The 16056-nt window shown below is 44.1% G+C and overlaps 1 protein-coding gene across 1 annotated transcript in view; it reads left to right on the top strand.

Moving 5' to 3' along the window:
• LOC109209615 overlaps positions 1–15623 on the top strand; it is a 23212-nt gene extending 7589 nt beyond the window's left edge. Inside the window, exon 4 of the mRNA XM_019372921.1 lies at positions 15470–15623. Within this exon, the coding sequence (XP_019228466.1) occupies positions 15470–15623 (154 nt within the window). The remainder of the gene's footprint in view (positions 1–15469) is intronic.
• The last annotated feature ends 433 nt before the right edge of the window (positions 15624–16056 follow it).

Below are 16056 nucleotides of genomic sequence, written 5' to 3'. Positions count from 1 at the left end.
AAAAGAAAAGCCGGGATGACGCATGAAACCAGTGCAAACATATAGACATCCGTTTAACTGTATAGGTGCATCACACCCCAATGTGCGATTACCTATCTGTTACTTGTCTCAAACTAACCGTGTGTTGCTTCTAATTTCCAACTTAGCTTTAGAAACGGTGGTTGGTTGTGGTAAGCTGGCATCGCATCAATACTTCACCAGATCAAAAGGAAGTGTGGAAATGTCCAGAAATGACTTTGCCCGCAGTTCCCATCTCTGAGGACAGCCCCATCTCGGGGATCCCGACATCTGAGTCTGTCACAGCTGAAGAGAACCGAATACTACGTCTCCGACTCATGGAGATGTGGGACGCCTGGACCAATGGAAGGGAGCCTCCAAGCGCCATCCCTGGATTTCCTGAACTATTCCCTAGATCTGGGGGTACCTCCAATATCCCTATCAGCCACCCTCATACTCCTTTGGGACAGCCTACCATGACCGCTCACTTCGTCGGAACACCTTCTGAGGTCCGCCCCCAGGTGTTCCCAGCAGGAGCAGCTCCTAACATCTTCACTGCTCCACCATGCTCTGCTACAACACAACTTTCACTGCCAAGGCCTGCCTTTGATCCCTCAGCTTTCACCTTCCAAAACCCTGTCTTTCCAGTGGATCCTCCTCAATATCCCACATATAATTACTCTCAGCCACCACCATTTGAGCTTACGCCAGGACAAGATCAAACTCCCAAAGCCCCAGAGCAGGATGAGATGGCAAAGAGAATGAGAAGCCTTGAACAGAGTTTAAAAAATATGCAAGGCTTGAGCGGGCAAAAGAGTGTCTCCTATACAGACCTATGTATGTTCCCACATGTACATTTGCCGTCAGGGTTCAAAACACCAACATTTGAGAAGTATGACGGACACGGTGACCCCATTGCTCACCTGAAGAAGTATTGCAATCAGTTACGGGGAGCCGGTGGCAAAGAAGAATTGTTGATGGCATATTTCGGGGAAAGCTTAATTGACATCGCTTCAGAGTGGTATATGGACCAAGATGTCTCGCGTTGGCATATTTGGGATGATCTGGCCCGAGACTTTGTTCGACAATTTCAGTACAACATAGACATCGCGCCAGACAGGAACTCTTTGGCGAATCTCAAGAAAAAGCCCTCGGAAAGTTTCAGAGAATATGCTATTAAGTGGCGCGAACAGGCATCAAGGGTGAAACCTCCCATGGACGAAGTAGAAATGGTCACTGTCTTCCTCCAGGCTCAGGAAGCAGATTACTTCCAAAACATGATGTCGGCCATGGGCAAACCTTTTGCAGAGGCAATCAAGATCGGAGAAATGGTGGAGAATGGCTTGAAAACGGGCCGGATTCTGAGTCAATCGGCCATCAGAGCAACCTCCCAAGCCATCCAAGGCGAGTCCGGAGGGATGGCCAAGGGTAAACAGAAAGAAGAAACGGTTATGGCTGCATCAGGGGCAAGAAAACACCGGGTCCCTAGACCCATCTTCTCTGAAAGAACCCCTCAACATCACTACCCTCACCATGACATGGCTTATGCTCCTCAACCGTATGCGGTCATGAATGCTCAACCCTTTGCTCGGCTGCAGTCACGTGCCAATAGAAAACCAAGTTCCATTTCAAAGATATCAGCCTCCTCAGCAAAATCACTATAACCCCCATCCTCCGCAGAATAACTTTCGTCCTCCGGAACCACCCAGGAGACCAAACTTTACCCCAATTGGTGAATCTTACTCCAGTCTATTCCCTAAACTTGTCCAAATGGGTCTACTGCAGCCGGTTCCTCAGAACAGACAAAACCCGGCATCGCCTGCCTACAGAGCTGGTGTCAGGTGTGCATACCATTCAGGGGCGGAGGGCCATCATACAAATGACTGTTGGATTCTAAAACAAGCGGTGGAGAACTTAATAGAGCAAGGGAAAATTGTGTTGAGGGATGAGGATGTCCTAAGTGTGAATAATAATCCGCTGCCCGCTCACAACAACGGGCCAGTAATCAGGATGATCTGTGAAGGCAAAGAATTTGATCCAGCATTAAAAGCTATAATTGCTATTGCCGATGCAGAAAGAAAGACCGAGGTGGACCCGAAGCAAGAGAAGAGCAAAATCACTAAGACAGAACCAGAAAAGAAAGCTGATTTGAAACAAGGAACACAAATGTACGTACCCAAGCAGGCCTATGTGGTACGGGGGACAATTAAGCCGTCTCGGCTGAATGAGCCAGTGGTTATTGGACGCTTACCACAGAAGCCGATGACCAACCCTGCTGCGGTACCATGGAATTATCAGCAGACGGGGGTCACATACAAGGGAAAAGGAATATTGGGAGAGCTGCTAGAAAACCTCCCTGTTGAGAAATATTCAAATGTAGAGGAGGGCACCCACATGGTTCAGCCAGGGGAAGGTACTAGCGCCGCTGAGGTGCTCTACATGGGACCAGATGCTAAACTCCAGAACTGGAAGGCTACGCCATTCCTGATCAGGCGGGAGTCCCAGTAAACTAGCCCTGCCACTTTTTCTGCATCTCGAGTTATTTCAGGGTGTAACTCGGATGTTTCCTGTAGTTTCTTGTCTTTAAATTCCGGAATGTGGACCCTGTTATCTTCAAAATTCCAAAAATGAAATCAATATTTCATCGTTCATTTTTCTTTCTGATTTTGCTATTTTTCTCCTTTATTTTCTTCTCTTTAGTTCTAATAATGCAGCTTTAAATAACATGACATGCTTGCGGACTTCATGCCTAGATCCCGAAACGCTGTCAGATTTCGAAATAATGAATCAAGAGTCAAAATACGAAAAAGGTAACTTTGAGGAAATAAAACAAAGAATTGGAAAAACTGAAGGAAAATTGGTTCGCACATTACAATAAGAGAGTGTGCTGTACTAAGGGAATATCCGGGCAGTTGTACCAACAAAGAACGGTCCGTTCTTACAACAAGAAAGTGCGGCCCAGGAATCTTGAAACAGGACAACTGGTGTTAAGACGCATTCTTCCTCATCATCAGGAAGCAAAAGGAAAACTTGTTCTTAATTGGAAGGGTCCATACATAATCCGGAAGATATTGCCAAGAGGAGCACTGTATCTGGGAGACATCGAAGGGAATGATCCTGAGACAGCAGTCAATGCAGATGCAGTGAAAAGGTACTATGTCTAGACCTCCCATGGCGATGGCGTTTGTGTAATTGAGATGACGAAGGCTTTCTTTTCCGCTACCCCAAACACTATCAACCCTTCGTAAACCCTTTGAGTCGGTTACGCTTCTTTGGTCACCCTCTTTGGAACCCGGAAGTACCAGCGGAAAAGAAGAAGAAAAGAAAAGAAAAGAAAAAGAAAAGAAAAAGAAAAAAAAAAGAGAAAAAGAAAAAAAAGAAGAAGAAGAAAAGGAAAAGAAAATATGATGGAAAAAGAGAAAAAGAAAAAAAAGAGAAAAAAAAAAGAAAAAAAAAGAAAATATGATATGATGAAAAAACAAAAAAAAAGACAAAATTATTTTCTTGAACTACGTCTGACTTGATTCCGAAAGGATACGTAGGCAGCCTCTCCCTGAGGTTCAGTCACACCAAAACAAAAATCCCAATTTCCCCAAAAGATGAAACTAGGAAAGATGATATAATGGTTCGGCCATGAATCCGCCGAAATGGTTCCAAAGTTGTAGTTCCGCCCAAAATTCCTTTTACCCCAAAGACCTCGTCCAAGTCCTTCCGATCAATTGACAAAGGCGTGGGAATTGAAAAGCAACATTGTTGGAAGCTGGTATAGTACAAATTGAGAAATATAAAATGAGAGAGTCTTATCGGTGAAAACCTTCGGGCACCATAAGGCGATGGTAAGTAGAGAAACTGAAAATGAGAGAGTCTGCTTAGTGAAAACTCGCAAAGAGCACTATCGGGCGATGGTGAGAAAAGAAATGAGAGAGGTCGATTGGCGAAAACCCGCAACGGGCGCTGTCGGCCGAAAAGAAGACATCTCACCACTAAAAGAGTCCTGGCAAGGTTTCCTGGTTTTGAAATACGGATCAATGGGTTCACGAGAAGCTGGAAAGTTTGTATGGGTCGGGCGTCCAGTCCAAGAAGCATGTCATGTTCATTTGAAGCCAGTATGCACCCCAGATAAGTCCTTCTTTTCCCCCGAAAGGGACGCTTCTCTTCAAACTCATATGTTTGCCTTTTTGCATACTTCTTTTTGAGTCCCTTTCGATTTAACATTAATTCCGAATTACTACAAAGAAAAGGTGGCAAGACCGGCTTCACAGGGCTCCGCCTGGTCAGAGTCGAAGAAAATACCCAGCCTCAGCGAGTGCGTCAGGCCAATCCCGACTGACCATGGGGGTTGATGCTTTCAAAGCAAAAACATTGGAAAAAGAAAGGAAGGCAAAGGCAAAGGTCCCAAGGGCATAATAAAGTGAAAAGGCTAGAGCCCACACGGGCGAGTCATAATGAAACCCTGAGAGTTGAACCCGGTTGGTTCGAAAAGAGATTCACCCTCAAGGCCAACAAGCAGCAAACTTCTCAACGGAAATGGGGCCAGGATCAAGCAATTGGGATGATCAAGGCCACAAAACCAACCACCGTTTCAAACTAATAAATTGTCCTTTGTTGGAAACGGGTCTTATTCAGAGCAACCGTTCAAGAAGCAGGTGCAACCCAAAAGAAATGAAATGCGCAAGCACTGAAACAGCTTTGCAGCAGGAAAACGACCAAAAGGAAGTTCCTCCCCAAATTCTTTCATGCGTTTTGCTAAATAAATAGGAAAACATATAAAAGAGGAAAACAAAAGAAAAAGAAAGAAGAAAAGAAATAAAAATGAAAATCCCAAAAGAAAAACAAATCATGGTAGCATAGGATCCCATTTCTTAAATATCCCGGCCAAAAATCGAGGATCTCCTGGCCAAAAAACCGATGAGCTTTTTCTTTCCAAATCCCGGCCAAAAAACCGAGGATCTCCCGGGCCAAAAAACCGAGGAGCCTTTTCTTTCCAAATCCCGGCCAAAAAACCGAGGATCTCCCGGCCAAAAAATCGAGGAGCCTTTTCTTTCCAAATCCCGGCCAAAAAATCGAGGATCTCCCGGCCAAAAAACCGAGGAGCCTTTTCTTTCCAAATCCCGGCCAAAAAACCGAGGATCTCCCGGCCAAAAACTGAGGAGCCTTTTCTTTCCAAATCCCGGCCAAAAAACCGAGGATCTCCCGGCCAAAAAACCGAGGAGCCTTTTCTTTCCAAATCCCGGCCAAAAAACTGAGGAGCTCTTTCTTTTCAAATCCCGGCCAAAAACCGAGGATCTCCCGGCCAAAAACCGAGGAGCCTTTTCTTTCCAAATCCCGGCCAAAAAACCGAGGATCTCCCGGCCAAAAAACCGAGGAGCCTTTTCTTTCCAAATCCCGGCCAAAAAACCGAGGATCTCCCGGCCAAAAACCGAGGAGCTTTNAGACAGGAACTCCCTGGCCAATTGAAGAGAAACCCTCGGAAAGTTTCAGAGAATATGCTATTAAGTCGCGCGAACAGGCATCAAGGGTGAAACCTCCCATGGACGAGGTAGAAATGGTCACTGTCTTCCTCCAGGCTCAGGAAGCAGATTACTTCCAAAACATGATGTCGGCCATGGGCAAGCCTTTTGCAGAGGCAATTAAAATCGGCGAAATGGTAGAGAATGGTTTGAAAACGGGCAGGATTTTGAGTCAATCGGCCATAAGAGCAACCTCCCAAGCCATCCAAGGCGGGTCTGGAGGAGTGGCCAAGGGTAAAATGAAAGAAGAAACAGTTATGATAGCATCAGGGGGTATAAGATATCGGGCTCCGAGACCTGTGTTCTCTGAAAGAACCCCTCAACACTACTATCCTCATCCTGATATGGCTTATGCTTCCCCACCTTATGCGGTCATGAATGCTCAACCTTTCGCCCGACCGCAGCCACAAGCCAACAGAAATCAACCTCCATTCCAAAGAAATCAGCCTCCTCACCAAAATCACTATAATCCCCGGCCTCCACAAGATAACTTCCGCCCTCGGGAACCACCTGGGAGACCAAACTTTACCCCAATTGGTGAATCTTACTCCAGTCTATTCCCGAAACTTGTCCAAATGGGTCTACTGCAGCCGGTTCCTCAGAACAGACAAAACCCGGCATCGCCTGCCTACAGAGCTGGTGTCAGGTGTGCATACCATTCAGGGGCAGAGGGCCATCATACAAATGACTGTTGGACTTTGAAACAAGCGGTGGAGAACTTAATAGAGCAAGGGAAAATTGTGTTGAGGGATGAGGATGTCCCAAATGTGACCAATAATCCGCTGCCCGCGCACAACAACGGGCAAGTAATCAGGATGATCTGCGAGGACAGAGAATTCGATCCAGCCTTAAAAGCTATAATTGCTATTGCCGATGCAGAAAGAAAGCCCGAGGTGGACCCGAAGCAAGAGAAGAGAAAAATCACTGAGACAGAACCAGAAAAGAAAGCTGATTTGAAACAAGGAACACAAATGTACGTACCCAAGCAGGCCTATGTGGTACGGGGGACAATTAAGCCGTCTCGGCTGAATGAGCCAGTGGCTATTGGACGCGTACCACAGAAGCCGATAACCAACCCTGCTGCGGTACCATGGAATTATCAGCAGATGGGGGTCACATACGAGGGAAAAGGAATCTTGGGAGAGCTACTAGAAAACCTCCCTGTTGAGAAATATTCAAATGTAGAGGAGGGCACCCACATGGTTCAGCCGGGGGAAGGTACTAGCGCCACTGAGGTGCTCTACATGGGACCAGATGCTAAACTCCAGAACTGGAAGGCTACGCCATTCCTGATCAGGCGGGAGTCCCAGTAAACTAGCCCTGCCACTTTTTCTGCATCTCGAGTTATTTCAGGGTGTAACTCGGATGTTTCCTGTAGTTTCTTGTCTTTAAATTCCGGAATGGGGACCCTGTTATCTTCAAAATTCAAAAAAATGAAATCAATATTTCATCGTTCATTTTTCTTTCTGATTTTGCTATTTTTCGCCTTTATTTTCTTCTCTTTAGTTCTAATACTGCAGCTTTAAATAACATGACATGCTTGCGGACTTCATGCCTAGATCCCAAAACGCTGTCAGATTTCGACATAATGAATCAAGAGTCAAAATGCGAAGAAGGTAATTTTGACGAAATAAAGTAAAGAATTGGAATAACTGAAGGAAAATTGGTTTGCACATTACAACAAGAGAGTGTGCTGTACTCAGGGAATATCCGGGCAGTCGTACCAACAAAGAATGGCCCATTCTTACAACAAGAAAGTGCGGCCCAAGAATCTTGAAATAGGACAACTGGTATTCTCCCTCATCACCAGGAAGCAAAAGGAAAATTTGCTCCTAATTGGAAAGGTCCTTACATCATCAGAAGAATACTGCTAAGAGGAGCATGATATTTGGGAGACATCGAAAGAAATGATCTTGAAACAGCAGATGCAGTAAAAAGGTACTACGTCTAACCCTCATGCAGCGATAACTTTTGTGCAATTGAGATGACGAAGGCTTTCCTTCCCGCTACCCAAACACTATCAATCCTTTGTAAACCCTTTGAGCCGGTTACTCTTCTTTGATCACCTTATTTGGAACCCGGAAGTACCAGCGGAAAAGAAGAAGAAAAGAAAAGAAAAGAAAAAGGAAAGAAAAGAAAAAGAAAAAAAAAAGAGCAAAAGAAAAAAAAAGAAAAAGAAAAAGAAAACAAAAAGAAAACAAAAACCAAAACAAAAGCAAAAACAAAAACAAAAATTATTTGTCTGAACTACGTTTGACTTGATTCCGAAAGGATACGTAGGCAGCCTCTCCCTGAGGTTCAGTCACACCAAAACAAAAATCCCAATTTCCCCCAAAATTGAAACTGGGGTAGATGATATGATGGTTCGGCTATGAATCCGCCGAAACGGTTCCAAAGTTGTAGTCCCGCCCAAAATCCTTTTTACCCAAAAGACCTTGTTCAACTCCTTCCGATCAATTGGCAAAGGCAGGGAAATGAAAACGTCATTGTTGGAATCTGACATAATTCAAATTGAGAGAAATAAAATGAGAGAGTCTTACCGGTGAAAACCTTCGGGCACCGTAAGGCGATGGTGAGTAGAGAAAATGAAAATGAGAGAGTCCGCTTAGTGAAAACTCGCAAAAAGCACTATCGGACGACGGTGAGAAGAGAAACGAGAGAGGTCGATTGGCAAAAACCCGCAAAGGGCGTTGTCGGCCGAAAAGAAGACATCTCACCACTAAAAGAGTCCTGGCAAGGTTCCCTGGTTTTGAAATGCGGATCAATGGGTTCACGAGAAGCTGGAAAGTTTGTATGGGTCGGGCGTCCAGTCCAAAAAGCATGTCATGTTCATTTGAAGCCAGCATGCACCCCAGATAAGTCCTTCTTTTCCCCCGAAAGGGACGCTTCTCTTTAAACTCATACGCTTTTCTTTGAATCCCTTTCGGTTTAACTCTGATTCCGTAACTATTACAAAGAAAAGGTGGCAGGACTGGTTCTATAGGGCTCCGCCTGGCAAAAGCCGAAGAAAATACCCAGCCTCAGCGGGTGCGTCAGTCCAATCCGGACTGATCATGGTGGTTGATGCTTCAAGGCAAAGACAGTGGAAAGGAAAGAAAGTCAAAAACAAAGGTCTTAAGAGCAGAATAAAGTAAAAAGGCCAGAGCCCACACGGGCGAGTCATAATGGAATCCTGAGAGTTGAATCCAGTCGTTTTGAAAAGAGATTGGCCCTCAAGGCCAACAAGCAGCAAAGTTCTCAACGAAAAGGGGCCGGGATCAAGCAATTGGGATGATCAAGGCCACAAAAACCAACCACCGTTTCAAACTAACAAATTGTTCTTTGTTGAAAACAGGTCTAATTCAAAACAACCGTGCAAGAAGCAGGTGCAGTCCAAAAGGAAATGAAATGCGCAAGCGCTGAAACAGCTTTGCAGCAGGAAAACGACCAAAAAGGAAGTTTCCCCTCCCCAAGTTCTTTCATGTGTTTTGCTAAAATAAAAAGAGGAAAACAAAAGAAGAAGAAGAAAGAAGAAAGGAAATAAAGTTGAAAATCCTAAAAGAAAAACAAATCATGGTAGCATAGGATCCCATTCCTTAAAATCCCGGCCAAAAAACCGAGGATCTCCCGGCCAAAATATCGTGGAGCTTTTTCTTTCCAAATCCCGGCCAAAAAACCGAGGATCTCCCGGCCAAAAAAAATTGTGGAGCTTTTCTTTTCAATATCTCTCCAAAAAAACCGAGGATCTCCCGGCCAAAAAAACCGTGGGAGCTTTTCTTTCCAAATCCGGCCAAAAAACTGAGGATCTCCCGGCCAAAAATCGTGGAGCCTTTCTTTCCAAATCCCGGCCAAAAGAACCGAGGATCTCCCAGCCAAAAAACCGTGGAGCCTTTTTCTTTCCAAAACCCGGCCAAAAAACCGGGATTCTCCCGGCCAAAAAACCGTGGAGCATTTTTCTTTCCAAATCCCGGCCAAAAAACCGCAGGATCTCCCGCCCAAAAAACCGTTTGGAGCCTTTTCTTTCCGAATCCCGGCCAAAAACGAGGATCTCCCGCCAAAACCGAGGAGCCTTTTCTTTCCAAATCCCGGCCAAAACCGAGGATCTCCCGGCCAAAAAACCGTGGGAGCTTTTTTCTTTCCAAATCCGCCAAAAAACCGAGGATCTCCCGGCCAAAAACCGTGGAGCCTTTTCTTTCCAAATCCCGACAAAAAAATCGAGGATCTCCTGGCCAAAAAATCGCGGAGCATTTTCTTTCCAAATCCCGGCCAAAAACGAGGATCTCCCGGCCAAAAAACTGTTGGAGCCTTTTCTTTCCAAATCCCGGCCAAAACCCGAGGATCTCCGGCCAAACCGTGGAGCTTTTTTCTTTCCAAATCCCGGCCAAAAAACTGAGGATCTCCCGGCCAAAAAAAAACCGTGGACCATCCCGGCCAAAAACCGAGGCTCTCCCTACACAATCCTGATTTGATCGCTTAGATATGTGTCACAACTAACTCACGAAATTTTCCTAGTAAAAACTGGGGCAGAAAATTTCGTTCGTTTGTTTGTTTGGGTATCTTAAGCAGGTCGACCTCAAGACACAAGGTGTGAGATGACCAATGGAATAAATCTCAATCCAGAATCAAGAAAAGAAGAAAAGAACAAAAAGAAATGAATTCAAATGCTGAAGCAAACAAAGGTGCGGATTGCTCAAATTTGAGTAAAGTCATAGGCTCCGCCGATCCCGTTTTGACCCAATGCTGCATGAAGAAGTAAATACCTGCAGCTTGTGAGCATCAAGATTCAGATCGAAGTCCACAGCAAAATCAGCTTAGACTCAAGATCAAGTCTCAAGAAACTATAGATAGGAATCTTGTAACTCATAGTTGATAGGCCTAGCTAGCTTAGCTTTTGATTTTCTCTTGGTGTAATAAGGAGGTCAGCAAGCAGTAGCAGCAGCAACAACAGTGAAATTCACATCTCCTGGTAGTCCCAGCTACCAAACTTTCCAGAACTACACTGACCTGATTCCTTTATAGCCAAGGATATGTAGGCAACCTTTGAAGCAAGGTTCGGTCACACGGTTTTCAAAATGCTTCTCATGGAGTGCTGGGCAGGCAAAAATCCTTCATGGTGCTCATTTATCTTTGCCCGAAAACCCTTCGTGTCTTCGAGCAAAGAGGGGCAGCTGTAAGCACGTGATTTTTGCCCTATACGAAATACTCCTACAAAATCCAAGAAAATAGATTTTTCTTAATTATTTACCATTTTAGGAAATTTCATAGATTTTTTAATTGTTTACATTTTTCTTGCATGTTTAATTTTTATTTAAATAATAAAAAATACCAAAAAATATCACGCATGACATTTAGGCTTTATTTTTATATTTTTTAGGATTAATCATAACCACTTGTTTTATGAAAATCGAAATCACAAAAAAATGCTTTATTTTTTACACTTTTTCCTTTTATTGATCTTTCTCTTTTAATTCAGGATTAAGTAGTTTTTATAATTTTTGTAATTAGTTAATTAGTTTAATTTTTTAAAAATGCTCAGTCCCGTCTTTGTACAGTTATATTTTCATTTGAGGTCTGTAGACAGTATGTCTACTTGGGTTGTATGTAGCCTTGTCGGCTTTCAGTTATTGGATGTATAGTTGTCTATAGCAGCCTTGCCGGCTCGCCCACTGTATTCTGCATGTATACGTACATATGCCTTGTTGGTAGATTTCCTTTATGTATGCTATCTTCGTAATTCAATAGATGTTATATAGGTTCATATCCTTAGACACATGCTTAGGAGTGTTTGACAGGCAGGACTCAGGCACCCGTCGCGGCCCATCGGTTTGGGTCGTGATATAATTGGTGGGTAGGCCCCTATTGGGCAACCTCTGATCAGATGGTAAGTCATATACCGAGCCTACTGTGACCGAGCGCCGATGAGCGAGCAGTTGGCTGAGATACAGAGCCTAGTATGGATGAGGTCGTATGAGCGAGCCTACTACGGTAGAGCAGATATATACATATACCGAGCATTATAGGGCCGGACAGCTATTTTACTTACTATATTAAGAGAGTTAAGTCAGTATCAGCAAGTAAGCATATCTTCAGATTATGTTTTACTCCCAGTTACTTTAAGCCATTATAGAATCAGTTCAGTTTCAGCTTTCAGTTATTTTATGGGTAGGTCGAGGCCCTGTTCCGATCACAGTACATCCAGCAGTAGAGGCTTGTAGACATATCTTGTCAGTTAGTGCAGTATGTTGGGCTTATAGGCCTTGTATGTATATTTTGTTGGTTTGTCAGCTGTAGTAGTTATGACGGCCTTGTCGACCCAGCTTTATATTGATGTTTAGTCAGCGGTAGTTTCCGTTCAATTTTATACTTTGCTTCGCAAATTGTATTGCAATGTGGCCCCATGGCCAAAGTAGAACATTATATGTTCAGAGTCCCTTAGTCTCAAGTTGGTACACAAGGATAGGTGAGGCACTGGGTGTCGGTCTCGCCCCCCAGGTTCGGGGCGTGACAGTGCCTCCCCCGATCTGAGAAGTGGTTGCTGCGGTCAGAATCGAGACCGCCTGAGCAAGGCTAGTGCACACAGTCAGAATCTGAGCCAAAGCCTCCTGAAGGCCTAGAATCACGATAGGCACAGTTGGTGCCCGAGCTGGCCCCACTGGCTCAATGTATCTGGTACCTGCTCTTGAGCTGGAGCGACTGGTGGGTATGCGGGTGCTGCTCTAGCTACTGTACGAGCTGCACCTCTGCCCCTAACGTGACCCCTACCACGACCTCGCCCTCTCGCGGCCCTAACTAGTTATACTGGTGGTTGTCCATCCTGTCCGGTAGCACGTGTCCTCACCATCTGTGAGAGAATGGAATAACAGAAGTTTAGTAACCGGAATCAACAGATTCGCACGACAAGAATACAAGAAAGTGAAGTTTCCTTAGGGTTTGGCAGCCTCTCGAAGATAAGTACAGACGTCTCCGTACCGATCCGCAAGACTCTACTAAACCTGCTCATGACTCGTGAGACCTCTGCAACCTAGGCTTTGATACAAACTTGTCACGACCAAAAAATCCTAACCTGTCATGATGGTGCCTAACATGGTACTAGGCAAGCCAACATTCAAAATAATTCTAACACTTTTAGCAGAGAATGAGTTAAAGCGGTTTTAAATAATATAAGTTCTTATAATGGGATAGAAAACCCAAAACACGACACGGAAGTTCCCAGCATCGGGGTGTCATAGAGTACATGAGCATCTAAATTTCACAAGTTTGAGATATACTATCTATGATAGTCTGAAACTAAATACAATAAGTGAAAAGATAGGGAAGGAGAAACAAGGACTGTGGATGCCGGGCAGCTATCTCCAAAAAATAGGATCAACTGCGCAGAGAATCAACACCCACCGTGTCCGGAAACACCTAGATCTGCACACGAAGTGCAGGGTGTAGCGTGAGTACAACCAACTCAGTAAGTAACAAGACTAAATAAAGAACTGAAAGTAACGAGATTCACATTTATAGTTCAATTACAGAGATTTCAACATTGGAAGGTAGGCATGCTTTCAAGTTCGATAAATTAGGTCAAAATAGCTACTTCAAGATAGGTTTAAGTGAAACAAAATGTAATATCTTCAGAAATTTCATGACATGATACATGACAGCTAAGTGCAACAATAATAAAATCGAAGGCATCCTCTCAAGGCCATAGTCACTCAACCCTCCCTTTCAATCAACACTCAGCACTCGCACTCCGTAGGTACCTGCACCCATTGGGGGTGTGTACAGACTCCGGAGGGGCTCCTTCGGCCCAAGCGCTATATCAAGAAAATCATGGCATAAATCAATAGAACGTGTTTTGGCGTGAAGCCCAATCTAATAAATATATATAGCCATAAGGCTCGTTGGGGCGTACAACCCGATCCACATATATACAACCATAAGGATTATGGCGGCGTGCAACTAATCCACATATATGCATATATCACTCACAGCTCGGCACTCAAGCCCCAACCCAGTCACCAACCTCTCCAGTCTCTTTGGCTCTCAGAAATCATGGGAATCAACCCAAACAGAAATGACGTAATGTATCAACAAGGAACAGAAGAGATTAAGGTATGATATGCAAGTGAAACGGAGATTGAGTACAATAGCAATTTAGCAGACAGTTTAACATGTAACATGGACTCTGTGGGTCCCTACAGTACCAGCACATAGTCTAAACATGATTTCTAACATGGTTTGCAGTTCATTTGTTATAACACATGGAGAATATACGGATAAAACAAAATTTTAACTATATGGTTCCATGGAATTTCACCAAGTCACAATTCCTACGGTGCACACCCACACGCCCGTCATCTAGCATGTGTGTCACTTCCAATCTAGTCATATGATATATAATACGGGGTTCCATACCCTCAGAACCAGATTTAGAACTATTACTTACCTCAATCCGAGCAAATCTCTACTCCAACACACATTTGCCTCGCAAATCGGCCTCCAGATGTCCCGAATCTAGCCATAAACAGTACGATATATTCAACACACGCTAAAGAAAACAATTCCATTAGGAAATACGAAGTTATACATCAAAAGTCAAAAAGCGACTCAATGCCAGCCCCTGGGCCCACGTCTCGAAATCCGACAAAAGTCACAAAACCGAAAAGACCATTCAACCACGAGTCTAAACATACCAATTTTACCAAAATCAGACACTAAAACGCAACTCAAATCCTCAAATCAAACTCTCCAAATCCCTAGCCTCAGACCCCCAAATTTCACCTCAAAACCACACAATCTAGGTGGGAAAACCAATGGGGAAACAAGATTATTGAATAAAAAAGAGCTGAAGTGAACTTACCTCAATAATTCTTCAAAAACCCTTTGAAAAATTGCCTTAGACCGAGCTTGAAATGTCCAAAATGAAGAAAAATCATGTACCCTTGAATTTATATGTTCTGCCCAGTCATTTCGCTTCTTCTGCGGCACCGGTTTTGCGGTCTAACATCCGCATCCGTGAAAACCACTAAGCAGACCATCGCTTCTGCGGTCTAAGCCTCACTTCTGCGGGCACGCATCTGCGCACACGAAGCCACTTTTGCGGACCAGCTCATCACTCCTACTTCCGCTTCTATGCATCCCCAAGCGCAGGTGCGAGTCCGCACCTACGGAAGTCCTTCCGCATCTACGCTCCACAGTCCACCCGTCCAAACTCCGCTTTTGTGCATCCCCATCTCGCACCTGCAACCAATGATCCGTAGGTACGATTGCATCAGAAAGCTTCAGCAACAACAGTCCCTCAACTTCAACTTTTGATCTGTTAAACATACGGAATCAACCCGAGGCCCTCGGAAACTCAACCAAACATACCAACAAGTCTTAAATCACGATACGAATTTATTCAAGCCCTCAAATCACCTCAAACAACATAAGAAACACAAATCGTACCCCAATTAAAGCCTATTGAAACTAAGGAATTTCAAACTTCAACAAATGATGCTGAAACCTATCAAATCACGTCCGATTGACCTCAAATTTTGCACAGAAGTCACAAATGACACCACCGACCTACCCCAACTTCTGGAATAGGAATCCGACCCCGATATCAACAAGTCCACTCCCGATCAAACTTTTCAAAAATCCAACTTTCGCCATTTCAAGCCCAATTCCACTACGGATCTCCAAATCACAATCCAGAACGCTCCCAAGTCCAAAATCACCCAAAAGAGCTAACAGAACTATGAAAACTCTATTCTGGAGACGTTTAACCGTAAGTCAACATCCAGTCAACCTTTTCAACTTAAGCTTCTAACCTTGAGACTAAGTGTCTCAATTCATTCCGAAATCTCTCCGGACCCGAACCGACTACCTCGGCAAGTCACATAAAATTTATAAAGCACAAAATGTGCAGTAAATGGGGGAATAGGGCTACAACTCTCACGACGACCGGCCGGGTCATTATACTTGGTTCATGATAGTCAATCTTTGGTATGTAGCATATACAATGATAGTGAACCATCTTCATTTGAGGAAGCTGCTATCAACCCTGTTTGGAAAGCAGCTATGGCTCAGGAGTTTGAAGCCCTTCATGCTAATAATACTTGGGATCTAGGACCTATGCCTCCCGGAAAGAAAGGCAATAGGATGTAGATGGGTTTATAAAGTAAAGCACAAAGCAGATGGAACCATTGAATGGTATGGTTCAAGGCTAGGTTAGTAGTGAAAGGCTACACACAACAAGTAGGAGTGGATTACACAGAAACTTTTTCCCCGGTGGTAAAGATGACTATAGTTAGGACACTTATTGCAATTGTAGTAAAGAGTGGGTGGAACATATTCCAATTGGATGTAAACAACACATTCCTTCATGGTGACTTGCATGAAGAGGTGTACATGGAAGTCCCACCAGGACTTATGGTGGATAGACAAGGTTTGGTCTGTAAATTGAATAAATCTCTGTATGGCTTGAAACAGGCAAGCAGACAATGGAATGAAAAATTAACTGAGGCATTGTGTTCAATGGGATATGAACATTCTATGAATGATTACTCATTATTTTCGAAGAGGAAAGGGGACTCAGTTG

Source organism: Nicotiana attenuata, unplaced genomic scaffold (genome assembly GCF_001879085.1).
Source record: "Nicotiana attenuata strain UT unplaced genomic scaffold, NIATTr2, whole genome shotgun sequence".
Taxonomy (NCBI): Eukaryota; Viridiplantae; Streptophyta; class Magnoliopsida; order Solanales; family Solanaceae; genus Nicotiana; species Nicotiana attenuata.
Note: the sequence above shows the minus strand (reverse complement) of the source record. Positions and strands in the feature narration are given on the sequence as shown.